Genomic DNA, 26,586 nt, shown 5'->3' with positions numbered 1-26,586 from the left:
TCTACAGACAGACAGTAAATATTGACAGCTATGAATAAATTTCAAATTCTATATATTTGCAGTAATTAGAACCAAGTTTAAATTCCTGGACTTCTCCAGAAGCCTATCCCCCAGTAGTTCTTTAGCACACCTTTTATTCCCTATGCCAAAACCCAGAACTCTCTCTGAATGTGAGTTTATCTTATGGCATGATCTGAGTTTATCTTATAGCATGATCTGTTCTAACAAGAAGTTTTATGCCCCTGTGGCTTCCTATATTATCTGAAAGGAAATTGTAACATCTTGTCTAGAGCTAGCAATCATTCCCCCCCTGGATAGCACTGCCACTTCAGTAAGAAGTTCTTTAACCTGTGCAGCCTTTTGATGATGTGATAGCGCTCAACATTTGCAAGACAGCAATTAGAGATGGATGCATTAACACCAGGAGTGTTTTCAGGGATTGATACGGTGTCAATGAGAGATGCCTATTTCATCTCTGTTGCAAAATTGGCTCTCATGAAACTGCAAACATCATTAGGACTGATGGCACAGGAACACTGTAATTTTCTCTGACTCCAGAGAAGAGCAAACTTGCATTTTCCCATGCCATTAAAACTCGAAGCGCTGCAGAACCACACAACTGCAGCCTTTTGTAGGCAAGCTTAATAGCATGTCACGTTATGCAAGCAGGATGTGAGGCTATTTTTAAGAGTTCACATTTTATGCTGCCCTTTTGCAGTTTTTCCCCATGGCAATTCCAGCATCTGAAGGGTACAATCTTTTCTAAAGCCTGATACACCTGTCAGACCTCCAGAGAACATTCACCAAGTTATGTTACACAAGCACTTAGGGACAGAGCAGCTTGATTAGGGCCTGAATACATCACAGAAAGCAGCCCAAAGCTCTGCCAAAGGAAAGCTTTCCTGGCTGTCCGAGTGAAAGAACAGATCTGCTGTTTTGGAGGCGAGCTCCTGAAGCTCCTAGCAACATGAATGAGATAATGAGTATGACACCAGAATTAATAAAAATGGAAACCCCCACCCCCAAAACGAGGTACCCCCACCCCTGTGCACTCAAGGTTAACGGCAGAGATGGTAATTTCTGAAACAATTTCCCTGGTACTAATTATCTGGGGCATAAGAAACAGAGCACCATCACATGACACTGCAGCAGACTGAAATCCAATTTTTTCCCCTCTCCAACACTGAAGTGTCTTTTTTTTTTTTTTTTTTTTAAATCTTCTCCCAGATTTATCCCCCACAAGGATATAATTATGTTAAAGGAAAATAGATTGCCAGGAGCCATGAATGTCTTTGGATAGCTGCCATAACTTTATCTGTAGATCTTCACAAAGAGCTACTCCCACATGAATCACTCCTGGAGAGAGAAAGGGTGGAGGTGGGTCACAAGAAACCAGGATGTGTAGAGGAAAGAAGCCCTTTCCAGCCACATTTATTTCTGTTTTATCTGGTTTGAGGCCTTTCAAAAGAGAAAAAGTTACTTTATTTTACAAATATTTATTTTCCTCTTTGATCAGCAGCCAGGAACTCTCCTGAACTCATAGAAGGTAGAGGCTGTGCCCGGGCTGGCCCCGAGGGCATCCTGGCTTTGAGGTGAGGATGGTCACACTGCTGGTGTGGGCACTGGACAGCTGACAAAGGAGAGAAGGAGGTTCATTATCTCAGACCTCTCTCAATTCCCAGTGACAGAGCAGCTGAATGCCCCCTCTCACTGGAAAGGAATCTAAGTCTAGTGCCTGAATGGTAAAAAATCTTTGTGTTCATTGAGCAAGCTTTAAATCTTCAGTCCCCACCTCAGTGTCGAGAATTTGGTTCTCATATGAATTTAGGAACTGCAAGTGATTTTATGGATCTTATTGTTGCCAGCCTTTTATCAAGTAACAGACTTTGACTGACCCTTTAAGAATGAATTGAAAGGTAACCTTCATTTCTCTGACCCATCTCCTCTCTCAGGAAGCTGTGATTCAAAGAAATTATAGTTTGCTAAGACTAATTAGTGAGTGAGGCACATAATCCCTCTTTCCTCTGCAAGCTCCCTTCTCTAATGCTGGTTTCCTTAAACTGTTGCACTGAAGACTTTGTTATAAGCTCCAAAAAGCTGAGTTCTCATTAGTAACCCTGCAAGAACAGCACAGAGGCCAAGCAACAGTGTCCAAAAAAATCCCAGAGCATGAACAAAATGAACCGGAAACACTGAAACTAAACGATGAGCTAATCCAGCAAAGTGCCAGCACGGAGCACTTCACAAGATCAAACGTAGGAAATCACAGAGTTACTGGCACTTTGCTCTGAAATGTCAATAACAGCTCAAGTTTTTAAGGTTATCCACTTTGGCATCTAAAATCATGGATCCTCTTTCTACATCTGACACAGCCACATCTGATGCACAGCAAATTATGTCGTTTTATGTCTCTAACTGGGCCAAAAGGAGGTTTTAATAAGCTAGTCTGTATTCTGGCTTTCTAGGAAAGCTAGAGAGTGGGATGCAGTGGTTCTCTGCATTTTTGCAGCTCATTTTAGTGCACATCCCTCACTCTTTTTGAAAGCAAAAATTAAAGCGGCACATTGCGCATCTGACGTTGGCTAAGAAGTGCAAATTTCCAGCAAGGTTCATGGCAAAAGCAGCACGGCTGCAGCACACATAAAATTAGGTACTGCAGGCCAAATCCTCAGCTTGTACAAATTCCCACAGTGACACTGGACCACATATGAATTATCAAGAGATGCTCCATCACAGCCCAGTAACTGCTCTGTGAAGGTCAGACTCCCAGGCACCGGGAGATGGATCCCTGCCATGGATGTGTGACCATGCTCCTTCAGTAGCTCATCCTGTAAGACAAGTGTACACGTTCATGTAGCTGAATATTAAGAGCACAAAATCCATTAAGGCACTGCGTTAGGTGTATCTGAGATGAATTTTTTTGAAAGCAACAGGGTCTGTATCTAAGAGGAAGCAGCCCTGCCAAGGTTGTTCTAATACATCAGATGCCTCTGCAATTTCTTGCTTTCTCTATATTGGACCTACTGTCGTTGTCAATTTATTGAGTGGAAACTGAGCTTGTTACTCTGCAGTTATTTTACACCGTAAAATTTAATGAGCTATTTAATTTCTAACATTACAAAAACATTTTGGATTGATAGAACCTGTCCTGTTTAAAAATCCTAATTCATCTCCCTCCACCTTCAGCTGCTTGCAATCCTATCCCAGATTTTAATTTTAGGAATTCCCAACTGTTTTTCAAGCCAGTGTAACCAAAACCTACAGCATTATTTATTCCCTCATAGTTTCTTTGGTTTTGATTTGTTTTATATATTCAGGAGCTTCAGAAACCAGTGAGTACTTGTAATGACATGCCCCACTATTGTTGTTGGCATTTGTGCTCAGCTATCAGTGCTGTGATTGCACAAGCTAAAGCAAACAAACGCTCAAGCAGAGCTTTATTTTCAATAAAGATTTTGGGCTCCAGTAGTTGCTCTGCCATCAGATACCATGACCTGGTTTAGTGCCTGGGCTCTACTCCTTATCTCCTTGGATGGCATAAAACATGGAGCCAGGAGCTGTGCCAAGGAAGCGCCACATGATTCTGGCCAAGGCACCTCTGGCCAGCTGTGCGGGATGTTTACACCCCCCAGCACCAGCAAACCAACTTCCCCAAGATTCTGTATCTAAAAAACAGAAAAAGAAATATTTTTAAGTGCTTGGAGAACATAAGTGATAAATAGAATTTTTCTTATAGTTCCAAAGACAGACCTAAAAGTGCTTTGACCTTTCTCTCCGGCTTTAAATATCTTTTATTTGCATTTTAACCCCATTTGACTGTGCATACAGGTTAATTCCAGATTCCCTGAAGTGCTTTCATACAGTTTGCTGCTAAGCCAGCACATCTTGTATATTCTAAATCTAGGAAGATACAGCCAAAAGTCTGAGCCCCGACTTGCTCTATGCAAGAAATCAGATGTCAGTATCAAAGCAAACACATGGAAAAAACCAAACGAGTCCTTACGGCCTAGATCACAGCTTTGTGTTATTTTGATCCCAGGTTCTGTGTGCCTCCCACAATCAGTTTCAAGTCAACCTTCTCTTAATACTCCCAGAGAAAATGCCAGATCCACGCATAACCTCTGATCTTTAGATGCTGAGCAAGAGCGCTGCAATCCTAAGGTTTTATGAAATGACTTAATCTCAGTATTTACTACATTTCAAAAGAAGTGTTTGAAGAGCAGCGGAGAGGCAAAAGTGGAGGTTGTGATATCTTTTTATTACGACAGAGAACTGCTTTGTCTGGGTCGTGCTATCTCTAACTCCAGCACAAGCCTTCTTTAAAACACCTCTGGCAATCGCTCTGCAATTACTCCTTCCCAAAGAGCAACACTTCAATGGAGGGGGATGACTTTGTTTAGCTTTCTCCCTGGCTGGTTCAAAGCAGAGTTATCTGAGCCAGCAGACCAAACCCTGCTGTGCCTGGTCTCGCTTCCCACCAAGGAGCACTGCGTGGTACACAGGGCACAGACATGCACACATCAGGCATGCACAGGATTAAATCCCAAAACTTCTTTAACGAAGAAAAATTGCAAAAAAACCAGGGAAAAACATCAGCATTGAACCTTGCACAAAGAAGTGTCACAAACAGATTTATTATTAAACTTTTAAACTGCACACGTCACCCACTTTGCTGCTAACTTGCAACATAACTTTTCACTTCCCATGTGCTTGTAGGGTAGGCCTGGAAATAAGTTTTGGGGAAGTCAACAGCTAGAGAGCAGCTTTTCAACATCTGCCTTCACTGCTCTCCAGAGCTAACAGTAATTTACTGTTGCCTGAGAGTGACAGCTTCCTTCTGATATTTGAAGTCTCTGTGCTTGCCTGGACAATTCAGCTCAACAATACAGCCCTGCTGCTCCAGGTCTGTGAGCAGGTTATGTCTACACAGCCTTGTACACACAATTTTGGAAGGCAGGTTTGAAAATGTGCCATCAGAAGCTCAGGTAATTATTTTATTTCTCTCTGGGTAATCAGCTCTCTAACGTGACTTGTGCCCTTTTAGAATTATTTGGTGCTTGAAATGAAATTTCAGGTAACCACAGCTGTGAGAAAATGTGCCTCAGGCTAGAAGCAGACGGGGAAAAGGGGAGGATTAGAGAAAATAGGGTACTGGGGAGGAAGAGGAGGCATGAGAAAGCAACTCAGCCAGAAAAGTCTGTACACAAGCTTCTCCTCGTGCTGTCCACACTGGGCCAGAAATAGGGAGAGGTTGTTCTGTTTGCTTTAAATAAAAAACCTGAAGGTTTGTGCATGAAAGCAAGGTAGGAATAAAAAAAAAGAAATAACCCTTCAAATGTCTGTATGTCTTTTTGCCTGCAGTGCATCTCAAGATAGTTTTTTTTAAATTTAATTTCAGATTTCATGGCTCAGCAAGCAAATAAAAACCCACCCAACACTGAAACACCAAACTAAAAAATTAAAATCTGAACAAAAGAGCAGAAAGTGGTGAATTCCCTGGGTTGGATGTGGTGCTTGGACTCACCCGACTCCCGCGTCCGACCTCTGACGGCCTCGCTCCAGGGCCCTGCCCCGATGGCGTTGAAGGCCTGGATCTGCAGCTCGTACTCCGTCCACTCCTGCAGCTCCTCCAGCGTGCACTCCCGCGCCAGGCGGTCGGGCAGCACCTGCAGCAGGGCTGGGGAGGGCAGGTCCACGCGCCGCGCCCGGACGCGGTACCCTACCGACTCAGGGTTCCCGTTGTACTGCGTGTCAGGCAGCGGCTGCCGAGGGACAGGAAACACAATGTCCCCATCAGGACACGCGGCCAGAGCTGGGAACTGACCCCAGCCACTCCTCAGGAGGGGACACAAATGGCACCAGTAAGAAAAGGACGACAAAAAAATCCAGGACCCAACGGTGATAAAACATCTACAGCGCTTAGGACTTTCTTACTGAGTGTCACTGTGAAAAATCTCAATGGACTGCCACAATTGTCCGTGTTTCTGTCTCTAGGTTAAGGGACATAGATGAGAAACAAAGAGCACAATTATTGTTCTTCATTACATAGTTCAGCTTGCCACAGGGCTCTGTTCCTGAACCCATGTGCAGGCCATAGCAAGGCAGAAATGATCAAGAGGTTGATTTTTCTGGTTTATGCTTTGTGATCTCTAGGTTTCTGTCCTGCTTGGAATTTTTCTTTTTTAATTTTGAGCCAAGCAGGTTTGCTCACAAAAACAAGCCCTTTGCTGCGGGTGTATCAACAGAGATGATATGAATACAATATATTTCAGAGCTTTGTGATTAATTATGGAAATGAATGATAAATTGCTGAAGCATGTGACAAATTCATTTATCGTACATTTTTTGCCTTTTTTTACTGACTCTCTGCCTACCCATTTATCAGTAGAGATTCATTCTTGTATTCTAACTCCCCAAGCAATTTCAGAGATTAAAATATGAAATAATTAGCCTACTTCATGAAGTTTGGAGTTTTTCTGCTGTAAAACTAACTACGCCATGCCACGGATGGCTGAGATTCAGTTCTGATTCACTGGGAAAGCTGGATACACATTAACATTTCACAGCTTAGAAGGCTCTACCCCGCAGGCAGGCAGGGCTAGAAGCGTGACCCTCATTCTGCAGGAAGGGAGGAATCCCCAGCTCCCAGGGGAAAACAGATTCACCTGCAGGTCTTGAAATAAAAGACATTAAACACTTTCAAATATTGATGTTATTAAGCATGAAAAGTGTTTATCAGGTCATTTTTAGCTGTGGCTGTTGCTTCTCCTGAATCCTGCAGTTTGACTCATGGAAAACAGGCTTTCAGGCAGCACAATCTTCATGTTTTAAAGGCTCTTAAAACAACCTGGAGTTAATTTTGATGGAAGACATGTAGGTCTGGATATAGTACCAAGGTGGGCACGATATTGACACAGAAAAGCCATGACAGAGTTGTGTGGGGCCTCTCAAAGGAACTGCAATGGCTCTTCTGTGGGCAGTGAGGTGACACCTTCAAGCTCCAGGTTTGGGTCTGGCAAGGTTCAGCATTAAGTGCAGTGTCCTGTTGAGAAACTCAGATTATTCCTTTCCAACAGGAGAAAAACCTTCTTGTTCCCAGCCTGATTTTGACTTCCAGCCATAATGAGTTTATGCATGGAAAAGCTAACATTTGGGCACAAGGAAACCTGTGCTTCATCAACTTCACACCGCAGTAACCCCGGTGGAAAACTCTGCCTAACAGGGGTGAAGAAAAGCCATTCTGGAGCAGGTTAATTGCCAAGTAAATCCCAATGTGGCAACTCTGCAGGTAACTGAGATGGGCAAAGGGGCACAGCCATGTCAGCAATTGCTGCATCTTCGCAATTAATCATTTATCTCTGCATTTTAGCACATAATTCCACACCGATTCAGCTAAATCTAATCTTCCCACAGGAGTGCCAGCCTTGCTGCTGCTGCTGCACCACAGCTCTGAGAACCATGGGATGCTGCCCATGGCCGGGGTGCACCTTCTGGGGACCGTTTTGTACAGAGCAAACAACCGAGCCCTGGAAAGCGGCAAATTGGCTCGAGTGCCCCATTCCTGCCCTATGTGCTGACCCAGACTGTGGTCCTGGAGCTCCTCAAAGCCAAGCTTTTACACACAGCCACATTCCCCTGATGAAGTGGCAGAAACAGTGGCAGTAGGCAATTTATTTGATTAATAGGCACTTAAGGCAAGGCTCAGATTTCCGACTAGTCTGGAAAAGGAAACAATTTGGCTGCTGCTCCTCTGCGCTGAGTGCGATGAGGAGGAAGAGGCACTTAGGGGAGGGCTGCCCTGGCCCCGGGGGAGCAGCCCCATCCCCAGCCCCATCCCCACGTCCCTTGAGCTGCTCACCACCCATCGCAGCCACAGGCTGGTCTCGCTGGCCGTGCGCACGGTGACGCTGCCGGGGGCCACGTCCGGCGGCGCCTGCAGGGTCTGGATGACCCGCGAGGGTTGGCTCAGGGGGCTGGGGCCCACCACGTTCACCTGACGCATCCGGAACCTGCAGCAAGGGGGGAAAAAAGCAGCAAGTGCCACAGTCAGGGCTCAGGGAATGCTCCCTCGCTTCTCCTGGGAGGCAGGACGGGTGGAAAAATCCGAATTAGCGGCTTCCGAAACGCTCCGCAAAGGTCGCCGCACGCGGGTCCCCTTTGTATTCACTGCTGAATGCTTGATGGTAACTGCTTTCAGATCCTCTCAGGTATTTGAAAAATGAAAATGAGATTAGCTTAGGGTCTATTAGAAACTTAGGTATTTGTGTGAGAAATTTATGTTAATTATACCAAGCCTGATGAGCTTATGCTGGCAGTAAGTGATTTTCTCTGGTGATGCTTATACAATACATTCAGAAAGGTATTAAAATATCAAACTTTGGATAGTCTCATTCCCTGTCAATATAAAATATATACTGGTGATAACATTTCCCCTCAATTACGCGTTGAAAGAGGCTGATTTATCCCCGTGCTGCATTTTCAGCCTTCCTGCACAAGAAAGATTAAGTTATTTAATATGGATATGCATCTTTAAAAAATACCCTGTCTGCTTGAAACCATCTCTTCTACAATAGAAATCCTTACTGGGTCACAAAAGATTTAGGGAAATCTTTTTTTACAAGGAGCACCATGTAATTAAGATGTGCTATATATTTCAGATACTCTCACCCATCACAAGCAACTGGAAGCACCCAGCACTTGCACATAAATACGTGACCTGCTCACATTAAACCCTTAATTTTTGGACCTAATGACAGAGCTTGGGAAAAGGATGAGCCAGTCAACACAGCAGTGTTTATTTACCTGCTCTGATGTCCCTCCAAAGTGCACTGAAGGAAACACATTAAACAAATACTGTCCTGATTTCACCCTCAAACACTAGCCCAAAATGCAGGAAAGAAGAATGGCCTGTAAATATGTGCTCTGATAATCAGCTCTCACCATGCATTTCCTCAGTGAGCAATGACTGAAGCTGATCAGGGGACAACAAATCCATTTGGCAACAGCTTTCTAGGTTTCAAAAATTTGTATAAAATTGGTCAAGACTGAAGCAAAACCAAAAAAGTTCCTATCTTTGCATGCAGGAGAGACAAAAAATAGGCAAAATTCAAGGAGCTGCCTTGAAATGAAAAAAAGTCAAAGGGAAGTGGATGTATGAAAGATTCCAGCATAAGTGGGACCACTCTAGAATTTAATGAATATAAGAGAAAAATGAGGCATAAGAATAAAATAAACCAAAAAGTTTAACAACTGGGAAAAACCAATCATCCCAAATTTCTCATATTCTTCATTATTTGCTATCCCAAAAATGTTTCTCCATTTTGCAAGTTTTCCTTATTCTTCATGGACAGTGAAAGTTGAACTGTGGTACAACCTGCACTTTCTTGCTCACCCCTGCCTTTTCAGCTTTAGGATCTGTCTTTATGAGCAGAGCAAAATCCTCTTAACCTGAAGATAATTTTCCTAAACCTCTGCACCAGAAATCTCTACTTAAGTTCAAAAAAATTTTCAAAGACCTTTTAGTAAAACGTTTGGCTCTGGAAGATGAGGTTTAAAGCACTTCAGTGGAGAGTTAGTGAGAAATTCAATATGTTCCTAGGTTTGTGACCAAGGGAGGAAAATTACATGCCAGCACTGAGTCAGTTGTAAATTACATGAACCATCCTTGGGTGCACCTACTCCTGGCTTACAACAGCACATGGGTTACTTAATAGCCCCTTCAGCCAGCACAAAATGGACAAGTTTCTTGAGTGCTGATTTAACACTTGCCACTGGATTTCCTTTCCACCAGCCTCTCCATTAGCAAGCTGGATCATGAAAGTATTTTCATTAGGGCTGAGTACCTGAAATTCTCCAGTCTTGTCTATACCACAGCATCACTTGGATTGGATTGATTTAAAAATCAATCTTGTTTAACTGGGGTGTACCCACAATGCAGAGTCACCTCAATCAGTTTAGGCATTGCTTATATCTATTAAGCTTAACTTGGTAAATTCCTATAAACAAAGGTTTCATCTAACTGATGTTACCAAATTAAGTTAAATCAATGAAGAGATGTTTAAGCTGATGCAAATATGTAATTACAGGTTTGCACCAGTTTAACTACGATTGATTTGTCACTGGCTGATGTTCCACTGATGCTCTCTTCAAGGAGGGATGTCACAGGATAGCAGCTCCTTGTAAAAGTATCTCACTGAGCACTTGAATTTCCTTCTCAATGTTATCAACTGAATCTTATGTGAATTACAATTAACAATATCAGATTGGTAATTTTAAGTATAACCTATGAAAACAACAAAGCTTTTCCCTTTTGTTCTGATTATAAAACTCAGCCAAATGTTTCTGAATAGGAAATTTCATGCTGCCATTTACTCTTTTTTTTTTTTTTTTTCCACGTTGCAGGTAATTACCTGCTGTTCTTACCTGTAATGAGTGTAAGGAGTGAGGTTTGGTACCTCCAGCATCTGAGCATCAGGTTCATTCTCCACCTCATGTAGAGTCACCCATTCTTCCTCATCACCCAGCACACCAACCTGCACAAGGGACAGGTTAGAAGGAATACTAAGTTGGCTATATATATATATATATATATATATATATATATATATATATATATATATATATATATATATATATATAACAAAAACCTCTTTTACAATGTGTGTCATCACAGCAGTGGAAGCACAAATGCTGTTAAACACATTTTCCAGTTAATACTAATTTTTTTATGACTAGTTATTTGTAAAGAGAAAACCCAGCCAAGTTAGCCAAGTCTCCTTGTACCTGATGGGACTTCACTGGATCCTGTGATAAGATCCCTTCCAGAAAAAACACCATGAGAGCAATAATACCCTGTTCAATCTTCCTGCCACAATACAAAAGTATCAAGTAGTAATATAAGAGAATGAAAAATAGCCTTGATAATAACTCGCAGGAACTGATGCATACTAAGCAAGTCTCAATGGAGGCAAAATGCCATGGAAATGAAGACAGAGAAACAAGAACAAAGTCAAAGAACAAAAGTGTTTTAACCTCATCTGCTGCTCTGCACTTAGACCAGACTTTTCCATGAGCAACCCTTTGTAGTAATTAATCACAGCATGTTGCCCAACATGGGCCCTCAGCCACAGCAGAGTGAGAAGGGACTAAACACTGATGAGAACTGAGCATTGCTTTCTATGCAGCTTTCTGGAGATTAAATGAAGATGAATCAGGACTTAAAAGGAAACCAACAGGGAATGAGAGAGGCCAGAGCCTGACCTGGAAGACGCAGCACACGTGGGCAGGGCTGTGCCTGAGCCAAGGGGAGAAGGGCTGGATGGCTGGGCTTCCCTTTGGAGATTTGCAGGTGCTGAAACCCAGGGGAGCTCAGGCAAGGCCCCTGGAATAATCCCCCAGCACTGAGCATGTTCCTCTGGTGCTCCAGCCCCACCACAAAGGGTGGGTGTAGCCCAGTTCCCTCACCCTGGTGTCCACAGCCAGGGGCTGAAGGGTGGCAGGGGGTGCCTGGGCAGCTCTTCCCTTCAGTGTCTATTCACAGACTGAACATCCACAAAGACACCTTATCCCTTGTTAACCTACTGACACTATCCACTCCCACAGGCTGCTGTGGCAACTCATTCCAGAAGCTCACAACCCACTGTGTAAAGAGCCATTTCTTTTAATCTTTTTTCAACAGATCCCTTCCAAGTTCTGTGTACGAGTTACAGCCACAGACACTGTCAAACACTCCACAGGCACCACAGCCCCAAGTATCTCGCCTACCCCGAGTACTTCAAATAGAAAATTAGGTTTCATTCACTCTTTTCTTTTTTTTTCCCCCTTCAGAAGAAGCAGCCTGATTTATTTATAGATGTTTTAGTTCTTTGCTCACCCAGGACTTGATGTGCTGCATATTTATGTTTGTGCACGAAGAAATGACACAAAGAAAATTAGGCCAGAGAAGAAAGTTCTGCATTGCCCTGTGGAAAGAAGCCTCTCTGATCTTTCCAGCAGAACACTGATTCCATGGAGGATGTGGCTGGACAGGTCTTGATGGGCCTTTCAGACTTGTTGGGGGATCAAGGTCGCTGCCATAGACTAAACAACATATAAAATAGATGGTACTGAAAATTATGGACCTTTTAAAATTGCCAGTCCTAACTAAGCTCCATAAATTGCAGTGAAGCCCGTGGATGTGGAAGCTGAAGGGAAAACAGTTGAGATGGGTCTGCAGGGTAAAACAGAACATCCCTAAACTGAACCTGGAGAACAAAAGGTTGATAAAGAGATTGAAAAGAAAAAAAAAAAAAGCCCTACACAAACAAAGAAAGGATGAGAGGGTTGATTTCAGTCAAGGAAACAGAGAACACTTTTTATTAAACGAATTTTCTAATAATACTGTAGGAAGTTTATAGTAAATGCTTATTTTTGTAAATTTTGCATGTAACAGCATCACCTCCAAGTGCTGCAGTAATTGTATAGCAACAATCCACAGTGTTCTGGAGGCTGCAAATAATCTCCAGTGGTGACAAAGTTGTCTTTTTTGTATTCTAAGAGCAGTAAGAGCTTTTAAAAATATTTCTTACCTAACAAAAGAATGAGAAGAAAAAAAAAAGGACCCACAGGTTGCAATTGCTGTGCAGAGCAGGCAGGCCATTAATACACATTAAGGAGCACAAGGCCCAGCAGGGCTGACTTTGCCTCAGTGAGACCTTTTCTGGTGGGCTGCAAAGGTGGAAACATAACGGATCTTTTACTAGGTCTGCGTTGCTCAGAAGAAGTTTCATGTATTTATTTAAGATATATTTATCTGTATGTATTCTCAGAAGTGAGCCTTAGAAGAAAACCTTCAGTGATGGACTTTATATTTTTAACTCCCCCAAAATCTATAGCAGATTCCAAGTTTCAGGCTGAGGAAGGAAAAGGAAACTATTTTTGCTGAAACACTCTGATGTCAGATCAGAGGAAACTTATCAATTTCAAGAATCAGAGTACAAAGGGATCCCCACGGGGCAGAAAGAACCACGGGCAGTGGCTGGGATAAAAGAGTCCTTTGAGGGGCAGGAGAGCCCACTCTGAGCCGCTCTGCAGAACATCAAGTGAAGTTAAAGGCTTTTCTTTCTTGCAGCTGTTTTTTTGGATAACAGTGTATGCACACTTCAGAGCAGGATGGTGTTTGTTGACAGATCACACACACTCGTGGGTGCTTTGTTTTGGGAGGCAGATGAGGCACCAGCTGCTTTTCTGTTACCATCAGCAGAAAAACTCCTCGAGGAACACACTCTGCACCTTCCCAGTTCCCTGTGCCACGGGGCCACAGCCCCCAAGGACCCCAGCACTGCCACAATAAAAACACCTCTGTCCCCTGAGACACTTCATAGAATGCTCAATAACCATCACCCATCACTGCTCAGCACATATTCATTGCCATCCCTCAGCTGCTCCCAAGGCAATCCATCCAATAAAAGGCCATATTCCTTCATTATTGCAGAAATGAGACAGTGTAAAACAATATTGGGAGTGATGTCAGAACCTTTTACTTCCCCATGCATTAGTTTCTCCATTTCTTAAAAGAAAAACATTACATATTTTATAAAATGACTCAACATATTCTGATGGGATGCACCACATGAGCAAAGCTGCAGAATTCTGACTTTAAAAAGAAAACCCAAAACATTAAAATTTGGCATGAAAAAATCATGTGTATAGGACAGAAACGCCTCCAAAACTTCAGTTACGAAGTACAAACTGCAGGAAAGGAAAGCACAATGCTCCTGTACAAGAAGGGAAAACACAATGCTCCTGCACATTACAGAGGTAGCCCTTGTCCTGCTATAGTTCAAGATGTGCCAGAGTTTTCGTTTTAGAGGTCCATAACTCACACATTTGAAATCTCTTTGGGAGAAATTCGGTTCAGGGGATGTCAGCCCAGGTGCAATTTTTTTTCTTACTAAATCCTTACATCGATTCAGCCATTTTTGATTTAGAGATTGTCAAGGGCATAAAACTGTCAGAGTTTCAGACACTTTATTTACCAGCTCTGAAGTGAAAACGACACCCAGAGAATCACCTGGTGCAATGGATGAATCCTATCTGGGTCACTGGCTTCACCCACAAAACCACACAAATTCATGGCTAAAGTTGCAACTTTTTTCCCAACTCACAGCTTTAGAAGGCAACACAGAGATAATACTTTAAAGGTTTTACCACTTTGAAACTCTGCTCCTGCTCACCATGACATTCATACAAAAACCTTTCTAAAAACAGCAGAAAGGCTTTAAGCAAAAACTCTCTATAACAGCCCACACACTCATGGCTCCAGGAAATGTGATACCTCTTCAGAAACAGCTTTCAGCCATTCTGCAGGTCTTGGGCTGCCTGCAAATATCCAGAATCACCAGAACAACACACCTGACTGGGCAGAAGTTACCCCAGATTCTGTGATCAGCTCGATGGTGTGGACTGAGCACCCACCAAGGCACAGCCAGGGTGGGTTGAAAATGGATGATCCTCAAGGTCCCTTCCAACCCAAACCATTCCATGATCAATTTAGACACATTTTTCCTGAAAAAAAAAAAAACCAGGAAAAATCCAACAGAAGAAAAACTGGGCTGCAACTGCCAGAGAGGGCAAACATGAAACTACATGAACACCAGCAGGGATTTGGGGTAATTCTTGGCTGAAAATTGCAAAAAAAAGAAATCAGCAAAATATGCTCTAACTGCATCTGAGAGGACAGGATGGCTGGAAGGATTTATTGAAATTCTTTGTAGAGGAACAGGTTACCTGTGAGTGTCAATGCCCCCAATCAGGGGGACTGCTGGTCCCTCTGAACAAGTGTCAGTGGAACCTTTATACTGCATTTGAGCCTCATCCCTCTAATTCATACTCTATGTAATACTAAAAAAATGTTAGAAGCATTTTTTAAACAGCATTGGTACATTTCTGTAGTTCTCTGTTTGGAAATCCAGTTTCCTCCAGTCCTGAGCCTAGATAAAATGATGGGAAAGAAAGAATCTAATGATTTTTTAAAAATCCTTTCACAAGCACAGAATGTACTTTCACTAGAAACACAGAAATGGGATTTTTAACGCTTGATATTTCAGTATCTACCAACACTAAACTCTTAAAGACTTGATCTCCTCTCATGCTCATTGACATAATTGGGAATTAGTTCCACAGTAGCTCCCATGAATTTACACCCAGGAACAAAAAGCAGAAACCAAGGCCAGATGCACAAAAATTTCACGTCAGCTGGAATTCCCAGCTGTGTTTCTCATCCAAATTGTTCATGAAGTATCAGACTTCAAAAATGGCTCTCAGCCAAACTGGAGCACTTGGAACATTTTCTAGACCTGCCCTCACCAAGGAAGCTTTCTGCCAAATAAAGGAACAAAGAAGAAAAACACGTTGGTGGCAGGTTGGTTGTGTTTGTGAATACAAAACAGCTGAATTTTGTCTGTAAGGACTCAGAGATTGAGAGTGCAAGGTAAATTCCCAGTAGAGATGGAAGAGAAGAGTCAGAATTATCAGGGATGTCCAAAGCAAAGGTGTTGCCCAGCTTACAGAGGGGCAGGGACACAGATGAAGAGCCCAAATCACAGATTAGTGTTTTATAGCTGAATGTGATGCAATGCCATCAGCTTTAAAATCAGAGTGTGCAAAACCACCCCTCAAGTGGCTTTTAATTTAATGCCAAGGCATGAAACACTTAACACTGCTATTAAAAGCTGTACATGGGTCAGTGAATGAAAGATGCAGAAGGACCAAACCCCTCCCTCCACTCCAGTATTGTACAACCACAGCCCTTCAATCCAACACAGTCCTAAGGAGCAGTTATGGTTGTCCATGCTAAAATACAGATGTTGCAACATCAGCCTGCAGCCCAGCACGGACAAATCCCAGCTGAGAACAGACCACACCAAAGGCAGAAATGGAGACTGGGGTGGCACTGGCAGCAGAAAAAAAGCTCTTTTAAAGGTGGGCAGGTCCAAGGCAGTTTGGATCCAAGTGGAGGCAGAGGCATTCCTGCCCTTCTCTCTGCTCCCAGTCCATGTTCACACCCCCTCCCCTCACAAGGATGTTCTGATCACACACAGCCTGTGCAGAGTTGGTCTGTCTGAAAATCATTCGTTCTTGGCTGGATCAAAGCTTGCAGCAGCAGCTCCAGGTCTGATCCTGTGCCAGCAGACACAGGAGGAGGAAAAGTCTTGGTAAGTGGGATGGGGAGAGGGAACAGGAACAGGACAACCAGAGCTGTGCTTTAGATTGGCTGAAAGTGCTGTGAAATTGCACTTTCAGAGAGAAAGAGTTTGAGAGGAGTGCTGGCAGAAAGGGGCTGTGAACAAAGGATTACACACAGCTGTCATCCTGGAAACAGGATTTGCCATATCCTTGAGGACTCACCAATTTCACTGCGTACCTGAACTGATTTTCATTAATCAGGTGAGCAAGAGTTTTTATTTTTTCCTGAAATCCACTAGGAGCAACATTTCTTGTTGTGCTGAAGCTGAGCAGCGAGGTGTGGAGCAGCAGAAACTTGTAGGGCTGCTGTGGTTAAAAGGACTGCCCAGATTCCTCAAGGACTTGGCTGTGCTCCTTCCCCAAAAGGAGCAAATAATTCCTGGATCTGTCAGAACCAAAAAACCCTGGACTTTTCTAGTGATGCATGAGATGTTGGTGAGGGTTTGTGAAGACCCTCCCTGCACACTGAGGACTGTTCAAACCACTGTTTGTACCCAAGGCTCTTCAAGGATGCAGATGAACTTCATGGTAATTATCACTGCAGTTTTAAAGCATTCAAATTTGCTTCACTTCAGCAGCAGTCTGTAACTCACTGAATTAACAAATTCCTACCAATATCAATGCGGTGTTCCAGCAGGAAAATGCTCCTCAGAATGTGCTAAGCCACCATATTATTGGATTTTGGTGTTTAATTCTGTAATATGCCATAATGTGTATATAAATGGCACAAAATGTACCAACTTGTTCACAACAATCTCATTACCAAGTGAAGTGATTGTATCAACATGTCTAAGTGGTGACGGTGATTTAAGAAGTCCAACATTTGGTCTTAAAAACAGATTATAGTATTTATAAAGACCTGTGGGAGGAAAGGAAGAAGCAAAGCTCATCTGTCAGGAGAACAAATGAGGAATATATAACTCCTCCAAGGCATAATGACAGCAGAAAGAGGGATATTGTTTAAAGCTCATGGAGAAGAGAATTCATCCTATTCATATCTAGAGGCCTGGATAGAAAACCTTGATATATTCCATTACAAGATAGAAAAATACACTCAATCTCATGAATAATGGTATCTTTACTGTTCAGTGCAATTCTTCCTATACTTCTGAATCTATGAGATAATAATTCCAAACTTTTGAAAAGACACCTCACAGAACCTGAACACAAGTTTCAAATCCTCTTCGAAATAGAAAGATGGACTAAAGCTCTGCTGTGTGTGCTGTTTTTGGTGTACCTGGTGTTCTTCTGAACATAAACAAAACCCCATGTGAATTATTTAAAGGATAAGCATTCTCACATATATATGTATATATAATATATAACTTTTTTCTGTTGTTCTTCTGAACAGAAGTCCCAGCATTCATCTGCCCCTTCTCTCCCTGGCTGGCACAGACATTTCTGAGCTGAGCCCCTCAGACTCCCCTGCATCCCAACCTTCCCAGAACGCCCTGGACAGCAACTCCAGCATTTACAGAGGAGCTCTGCTCCAAAGTTAAACAAAAACTGAAATCCCAAGAGGAATTCATTAGTTAGGCTCTTTTTAACCCCCCAGAAACTTCATTAAGATAATTTTGTCAGGGACACACCTGGCCTTCCACTATCCACTTGGAGATGGAGGTTTTGCCATCGTATCCCGGGCGGAATTGAAGCGTGGCAGAGCGAGGGCTGATGTTGGAAATCACCAGGTTGGTTGGAGCACCTGGAAGTTCTGGAGAAACAGAAAAATAAATGAGAGGTAGAAACACTCTTTGTCAGCCAGTAACACAAGCTGACATTCAGTTTGGGAAAAGGGAAAATTTGGCCCAGTTGTGGTTATTTTTCTTTTTGGCAGAGTTTTACCCACAGCATTACTATTTCTGCTCTCTGAGCACGCACCACATTGCTACAGATCAAATGAAAAAAGAAAGAGCACATCTACAGAATTACAGGTACTGTTTTAGAGAAGCTTCCCAATGAACAAACCCTGGTGGTTCCTGGGGGAAGGCACTTCCCAGCTCCATGTCTGCCAAATCACCTAATTCCACTGAACTTCTGTTTCCCCAGAATCAAATTACAGTAACATTTATTTACTTCTTAGAGGACATATAATTTCAACTGGAAAAACCTCAAAGTTTTGGGTAGTGTATTTAATATTGACCTATAATATCTAGGTTTTCCAGGGCATTTCTAAAGCCTGGTTAAAGTAGATGATTTTTTTTTCAATTCCTGTAGCAAATAAAGAGGGTGACCTCCTACGAGGAAAAATCTGAAGCCCCAATCAGATCTTTGCCTCCCATCAGTCAAGATTACAGTGGCATTTACATTTTTAATATCATCTGAATTAACAACAAAAGCAAGTTCAGGAAAGAGATTAAATATAGAGTGTTTATAATAAATTCTCAATAGTTACCTGCATTTATAACAAATGGAAATAACTATTATAATCAGTAATTACATAGTGGAAGGTGTCCCTGCCCATGGCAGGGGGTTGGAACTAAATTAGCTTTCAGGTCTCTTCCAACCCAAACCATTCTGTAATTTTATGATAATGCTGCACTCTGTGCAACAGCAAAAGGCCAAAACTGGGCAGGGTTTTGGCATATATTTCAGATAAGCAGAAACACCCAGTATTTCTTGGTTCTTACTTCACATTTGTGGGAACCACAATCGATCAACTAACCCTGCCCAAGTGGGATAATGCTGTTATCTGGCAGGCACCCTGCCATCAGATATCATGGCATTGATCCAGTCTGCAGCTTGTCATAATTACCTACCATTAGGGAACAGAAGGGCAAACATACTTTAGGACACACAGAAAAGTTAAATAATATTGGGGAAGGGAAAAATTGGATTCCCTCAGCGATGAGCAATAACTGCTCCACTTTGGAAAATTCTACTTCTGTAACCTCTCTATTAACTGAAACTGCTTATTTGAGGTATGAATTGGCTGTTTAGTTTGGTTTTCACACTGGATGGGGCAGAGGGTAGAATTTTAAAAAGAAAATACAAAAAGGGTAAATGTACAGGTGCCCAAATGGTAACTCAGACAATGTGGGACAGAACTGCCCCCTCCCAAATATTTTTTTAGGCCAGAACTTCAAATTCTTGTAAATAAGATTTCAGTTTCACTATAAAAGTGAAACACTCATAGTTGACATAAGCTATATTACTTCCACGTGGAAATCCTTTCCCTTCTAATATCACCCAAACTCTGCTTTCTGCCCCAAAGCAACACTCTCAAATGATTCAGGCTTCATTTTGATGTCACTTTGTAAATGTCAGGAGATTCTGTATTGGATCCACTTTATTATTTTGTCCATTCCATTGTCATACCCATATATTTTTTTTGTATTAAACACCCTCAACTTCCTGAAAATCTCAGACTGCAAATACCTTCACAACAACATTTCAGTCTGTTCTGAAAATTAAATCCAAATTACGCGGCAGAGAACTCCAGTGCTTTACAAATAAAATAACTTTTATTACCGCCGAGCTGAAGTAACCCATGACCTTTGGGACACAGAAACACCAAGAACCAGCAGGTTTTGTTTGGTTTGGTTTCCTGCAGGCTGACCAACCTGGGGGCACTCCAGAGGAGATGGTGGAGGAGGTGACCCAGCCGCTGCCCTGGGCGGTGACGGCCGCCACCTCGATGGTGTAGGTGGTGAGGGAGGACAGCCCCGTGATCTTGTACTCCAGGGTGCTGTTGGACAGGCTGCGGGCCAGGCGGGACTCGTTCCTGCCATACACCTCCCAGGAGATCTGGTACCCTGCAAAACAGATCACCCACAGCTCAGGGGGGCACCCGGAACCCAGAGAATTCCTGTGTGGGCTTCTGGGCCGTGGTGGATCCTTTTTCCTTTTGCCACTCCTTGTGATCACCTTTTATCAAGAGAAAAAAACCCTCCTTGAAGTAAACACTGGCTAAAATACCCAAGTATTTAAAATATTGTTATTTCCAATAAACAATTGATGCAGACACCCCACAGAGCATTATCTCCCTGTCAGGAGGACATGAGGTCTCAGCTTTTTTTTCTGTGCTTGGTGTGAAATGGCCTGGAAACCTGGAAACAACCTGACAGAAAGGTGGACTCTCATTCTGTGAACCCTACATAGCAAACGGGAAGCAACACTGGAAAATATAACATCTGCTGGAATACCTAATTAAAAATTTCTATGTGCTTAGTAGGGCTTTCTCCCTTTGCATGCTGAAGTAACCTTCAGCGCTGCCTGTCTAGAAATACTAGAAATCTGACAATAACAAGCAGGCAGGAACATTGTGGGAATCTTCTAGGAACTGAAAAACCTCTACTCCCCACCGCTTGTTCCTTGCAGAAATCCTTCAGCAGGATGAATCATTATCCCTTCTTTCAAAACCATCTTGGAGCCAATGCATTGTCCAAAGCTGCACCTGCCCTGACCTCCATATTATTCTTCTATCATAACCAGACTTTCCTTTTTATCTCTTTGATAACCACTTGCCTTCCAAGAACTTTTGGAACTTTCCACTGTCTGATTTGCTCAATTTTGCCTCCAAATCTGCTTGTCCTCCTCCTGCCCAGTCCCACTTTATTCTCATTTGAACCCATGTGAACCTCGCTGTGCCAGTCCTTGGAGAGCATGTCTGAAAAGTTTGCTTGATTGCCGCTTTCTTTGTGATTTGACTCAGAGGGTGAAGAAAAAAAAAAATACACATAGCTCTTGAATGCCTGTGAAATTGAAGTGAGTGAAAAGGACTAACAGAAAGGAATCCCACTGAGTGAACCCTGCACAAGGCAAACTGGCTAGAGAAACTCCCTACTGGGTTCCTGTTCCCATCATCTAAGATGAGGGATTCAGACCAGTTGGAGGGCTTGAAGGGTTTTTTTAAAATTTTTTTAAAAGTAAAAAGACATGATAAGCTGATTAACATATATGAATTGATGTAGCAAAATCCCTCATGGTATTAACCAGCAAGAAAGCATCATCTCATGAGCCAAAAGCACGGCGAGACAAATATTTCTGCAAGAGTCTGAGAGGTGTGAGACGTTCTCAGTCCTCTCTTTTGAGCTGCCATCACTGACAGGGATGCATCTTGACCTGATTTTGCATGAAAATGGGCTCAGTGTGCTCACACAGTCACTAATTATGTTTCAGGTGAGGGGGCAGTGATAAAGGGAGGTGATGCTTCAACAATTCCAGCTACACCACAAATGCTCCTCTGACTTTGCACTGCAGAGGGGAAGGGGAAAAACTCCTGAACGCTCATCTGGAACTGGTTTTAAACAATTATCTGAGTGGGAATTAATTAACTCAGTAATTTACTGATGTCTTGGAAACACTGTGGTGCTTGATGCTCTTTGAATAGGCTTAAGAATCATTTGCCAGACCAGAGCTGACGTAGCACAGACAGGATTGTAATCTGGTGGAAGATTTTGACCAAGTTGAAGGGCTCTGTTGCCTGAATTAACAGAGGATGAGCAGAAAGGTGGGGGCTGACTGTTCCCTGTGTTTGATGCTCAGTCAAAGGCACGAAGGAGTTGCAGACAGAAGGACCATCACAAGCCCCCTTTTCCTTCAATAGCTGTGGGTGCAGCCTGTTCCAGACAATAAATAACCAGAGCAAGATAAGCAGGGGATTTTTAATGCTCCCTCTCTATCCATTTGTTGCTTATGGACAATAGAAATTGTCACTCAGCACACACCAGGCAATCTTCAGTGATTGAGATATCTCCTCTCCCATCTGGATAAGCTTAGGTTATACATCAAATGTTGGTGATTATTCTTTGGACATTTTATCTCTTTTCCCTTGTGACCACAGAAGAGACCCAGCTTTCCCGCCCATTAAGCACATAGTCCCTATGTATTTATTTTCTGGGGAAAAAAAGAAAAATGTTCACCAAGAAAAATATCCCAAGTTTCTGTGTAAATTGAAGAAAAGGCAAAGAGGCGGTATTTACTGTCAGGGATTTCAGTCCCCAATGCATAGTTAAATTCTAGTCATCTAAAAGATGAGAACAGAAAATCTGTACATACACAGCGAGCAGACACAAAGCCAAATGCAATCAGGCATAACAAAAACAGATGGAAAAAAGAAATGCTGAAGGAAAGGAACAACAAGCACTGCGCCCCCAAGTAGCCCTCCAGCCACACTGAGAGGGAGATGGGCAGAACTCTGGGCCGTGTGCTGGTGAGAACACACTCCCTGTGTTACAGATGTGAGCCCTGCCAGGAACGTGCTGGGGAGCACAGCTGGATTTTCCAGGGGGATTCCCCTGGCTCCGGTGTGAGAGAGGACAGGGGAGGTGCCACAGATCCTTCCCCCACACTCTGGCACTCCACAAAACACTGCCTAACAGGAACTAATGACCAGAGGAGTTTCAGAAATAATTTTCTGTTGATGTGGAGTAAATTCTCCACACGAGAGCACTACACCCAATCACAGACTGTCCGTCCACATCCAGATCCTCATAAATCAACGTTTGCTGAGGGAATGAGGAAGATACTGAGATTTACAGCAAGAGTAATGGGCAATTTCCCAGAGCAGGTTGGCTGCTGGGCACCCCCTCCGTGCTTCCCTCCTCCCAGAGCCCCTGCAGGGAACAAGAAGGTCCAGTAAAGACATCAGTGAGCAGAAATGATGAATAATTGCCTCCCTGAGCACTCAGATCTCCAAGCAGCCCTCTCTAAACCTTTGAGGTGCTCAGGGCATGAACAATTTTGCTGTTCTTCTATCCCAAATGCAATTTGCATCATTAAGGAGGTTTCTTTTTCCTTATAGACTCTGCTGGGCATTTTCACACTGGTGTTTTGCCACAAATGTCTTCAGTTGATTCCTTCTGAAACAATTTACCCCAAATAGAACCCAGTCCATCATTTGGTTCCATCTGGCTTCAACCCTTTCTGGGAGGGGGCAGCTTGTGTTCAGCAAAGTAATTCTGCAACACCAAGCACAGAGCTGCTACCTGCTGCTCATCAAGGACCAGCATTACATCATCCTGGGGGGAGGTACCTAAATTTAAGCACTTGGGCTTGCAAGGCTTTGGCCATCCTCACTGAATCAATACTGCTCTGCTTTCAGGAGTCATTAGGTTCTGTTCTCAAACCACTTAAATCAGTGCATATTTCAGGCAGGTTTCCACGGTGGAGAGGCAGGAGATGATCTGCATGAGGACTCCACAAACAGCTCAGAGCACCCAGCTACAAATGGTGCACATCACAGATACAGAGAGGAAAACACTGACAAGGGAAACCCTATCAAAATAATTACACCTGGCAAAGTTAAAATGCTTCAGGAAATTAGACTGATATAACATTTCAGTGGTCAAGGGTCAAAAAATCTGATTTTTTAAACTCCTAAAATGCATTTTTAAAAAATGGTAACACAATTTAAAAAAAAAATTAAACATTTTAGCATTCTAAAACCAAAATATTTTGATCCACATGAAATTATTTTCTCCCTTCCCAATTACCTCCAGTAATTTAAAATCTGGGAGCTTTTTTGTGCTTCAATACCTTGAAAACCTTTGTTAAATGGAATGCCCATCCTGCGCAGCTGCAGTAGTTTCCCATCTGAAAACAATATTGCCTCTGTTGATAAGAACTAGAGGTTTCCTCAAGTATTTATACCTTCCTTTATGAAAAACAATGAAGTTGCTGCTGTTGTATTGGCACTGGCATACAGTAAATAGATAAATAGCTTGTCAAATGGCAGACTCATCAAAGGGAAACAAGAGAGTTCTGAACCCTTGTGGTAGCTGATAACAGATTAAGTAATGACATGCAAATTCTGTCACGCAGTCCACAGCCAGACCACTTGATCACAGAGGAAGGATTCTGCTGATTTCAGGCTTGGTCTTGATTGCAAACCTCAGCAAAGCCAATGCAGACTTTGCAGCTGTGAGCTCTGTGTAGGGACCCCCCACCCTCGGGGCAAAGGCCAAGCACGGTCTCACAAATTTCCAAAAATTCAGCAAAGCAGGTGGAGGTCACGGAGGATTTAACAAGACCAGACACCCTGTGGGGAGCTGATTTCTAACACAAACTGCTTTTCCAGTAACCACAATCATGAGCTGCCAGTAATTGGAGCTGTACTTTGTGTAACACTCCCTGGTGACATCTCAATTACCCAGAGGAGGGGCCAGGAAACCAGCAACAGCCCAAATTCTCCCTAAATGCTCCACTACACAGATTTTCACTGCAACAACACATTCCACCCACCACACACTGAATAATAATAATAAAAAAGAATAAAAGCAGAGATAGCAGCTGGTACCTGTGATGATGCCATTCTTCTCTACAGGTTCTTGCCAGCTGACCTTGAGTGAGGTGTCCAGAATCTCAGTGAAACTCAGGTGTCCCACAGCTCCTGGCTCTGGCAGATCAGAAAAGGAAAGCTGTTAATAGGTGAGCCCACTTAACTGTGATCAGATTCACTTGGCAAGGTTAGAGATGGAGAAATACATCCCTGAGCCAGGGCTAAGGGAGGCTGGAAACCTCAGTGAGAGGAGAGTGCAAGGTGGGAAGAAACACTCTGGCTATCATTTTGTCAATTATTTCACCCAATCATCATCCCAAGTGTGTGGAGATCTAACAGCATTACTGCTTGCCTCAAGGATACCTGTGAGGTGTTTGCCTGCCCTGCTTTGTGCAGCAACATCACCAGCAATCCCCTCACCTGGAAAGAGCTTTTTCTCCACGCAAGGTCACAACAAGGACAGAGTCACGAGTCACTGCTTGGATAAATTCCCTCAAAACAACTCTAAAAATGTCCAACATAATGGCAACTGTCTTCTGTAAAATGAATACAAGTATGTGAAACTTTTTAAAGGGTTTTTATGATGTAGCTCAAGAACTCTTAAAAATTTCAGCTCCCCAGTGTGCAATGAAAGAGCATAAAATGGAATGACTGTCAGGAATATGCCATCCTCCCTCAATTTTGATCTTCAAGGGAGACAACCTGACTGATTTTTGATCCAAATGCTGTTCTGTCCTCAATCAATGCACTGGAAAAAGGAGGTTTTGTTCACTTTACATTCACTGTGCTTCTGTCATTGGATGCCTGCCCGAGTATCCTCCAGCTCCACTGACATCAGTTGGCAATTTCTTGTCTGCAATTTCATGTTTTGTTTCCTCTTCAATTTAGTCCAGCCTCTAATTCCCCTCCAGCTATGACAAAAAAAGCCCAAATCCTGCCAGTGGGTCAGCTACAACCCCATTTGCAGTTCTGCAGTCCCAGGGAGGAAAATTCCCAAAGCCACTCTGCAGTACCCAGTAGTCAAAGCACACCGAAGAACTGCTGAGCCTGCAGTGATCCCAGGAACGCCCAACAAGAGCATGGAATTATCACAGTTTGGGACTGAGGAGCTGCAGACACTGAAACCACACACTCACAAAGCTTTGCTCCAATCAGCCCCTGCAGTTGCAGCCCAATTTTAAAGTGATCAGGAAACACAGGTGCAGGTGACTCCAGGCCAGGACACGATGCTGGTGACTGGTTGTCAGGTTTTATCTGACCTACAGCTTCTCAGCAAACAGATCCCTGTTTTTCTAAAAGATTGCCTAACTTGGCTATCCAGACAGAAAATGATCACCTGTGAACATGAATGACAGGCCTTTCAAATCTTTTTTCCCATCACATAAATCCAGAAGCAACTCAGCTTCAAGGAGTTCTCTGCCAAGATGCATTACACTGTTCTGCACAGAACTTCTCCAGCACTGTGAAAAGCCAGAGAAGCAACTCTGCAGAATTTATAAATAAATAAATCAACCCTGCTCATCTCTCCTGCTGAGGCTCCTTGCAGCATGTAGCTGGACACACCAAGAAATGTCTCAGATTATCTAGAAAATACAAGTCTGGCTCTCTCTTGGTTTATGTTTCCTGATGGAATTCTCTTGTGTTTAAATCAGCATGGGATCCCAACATTTCCCTGAGACAGCCTCAAGGAGACAGGGCAATGACTCTGCTCCTGCTCCCACTTTGTGGAAAGTATTTAAGGTTTGTTTCTGCAGTCTTTCCTTCAGCAGAAATATCAAAAGTCTCTTTCCTCTCCCCAGCTGATGACTTTTTGTGAAATCCAAGGAGTTTTGTACCTTTGGATTCTCACCCTTCTGCACTCACTGAGATCAGCTATGGGGTTCTACTGTGCTGAGAGGGAAAAGACAGATGAACTCAAACACACTTACAAATCATCAAAAGCTAAAGCTAAAGCTTTTTTCCTTAGGAAAACAGGCAAAAAAACTGATAATGCACAGAGGAACCTAATACATGTTTCTCCTTTCACCTTTTGCTCCCATCCCAGACACACAAGTTGGAGTTCAGATTAGTGGCTCTCACAGACTTCTGGTCCTTAAATTCCTACCTCGTGCAACCTGTTCTAGTACACAGAGGAGAGTAACCAC

General features: G+C 43.0%; 1 protein-coding gene across 3 annotated transcripts in view; it reads right to left on the bottom strand.

The window, feature by feature from the left end:
* SDK1 (sidekick cell adhesion molecule 1) overlaps positions 1 to 26,586 on the bottom strand; it is a 390,039-nt gene that overhangs the window by 78,690 nt on the left and 284,763 nt on the right. For all 3 annotated transcript variants that reach the window (XM_059862197.1, XM_059862198.1, XM_059862199.1), the window contains 6 exons: positions 24,461 to 24,559; positions 19,785 to 19,976; positions 17,814 to 17,935; positions 10,423 to 10,532; positions 7,859 to 8,009; positions 5,525 to 5,762 (listed from right to left, as the gene is read on the bottom strand). In XM_059862197.1, the coding sequence (XP_059718180.1) occupies positions 5,525 to 5,762; positions 7,859 to 8,009; positions 10,423 to 10,532; positions 17,814 to 17,935; positions 19,785 to 19,976; positions 24,461 to 24,559 (912 nt within the window). The remainder of the gene's footprint in view (positions 1 to 5,524; positions 5,763 to 7,858; positions 8,010 to 10,422; positions 10,533 to 17,813; positions 17,936 to 19,784; positions 19,977 to 24,460; positions 24,560 to 26,586) is intronic.

The sequence above is a fragment of the Haemorhous mexicanus genome, chromosome 17 (assembly GCF_027477595.1).
Source record: "Haemorhous mexicanus isolate bHaeMex1 chromosome 17, bHaeMex1.pri, whole genome shotgun sequence".
Lineage (NCBI taxonomy): Eukaryota > Metazoa > Chordata > Aves > Passeriformes > Fringillidae > Haemorhous > Haemorhous mexicanus.
The sequence above is the reverse complement of the archived record's forward strand: the minus strand, read 5'-3'. Positions and strand labels throughout refer to the sequence as shown.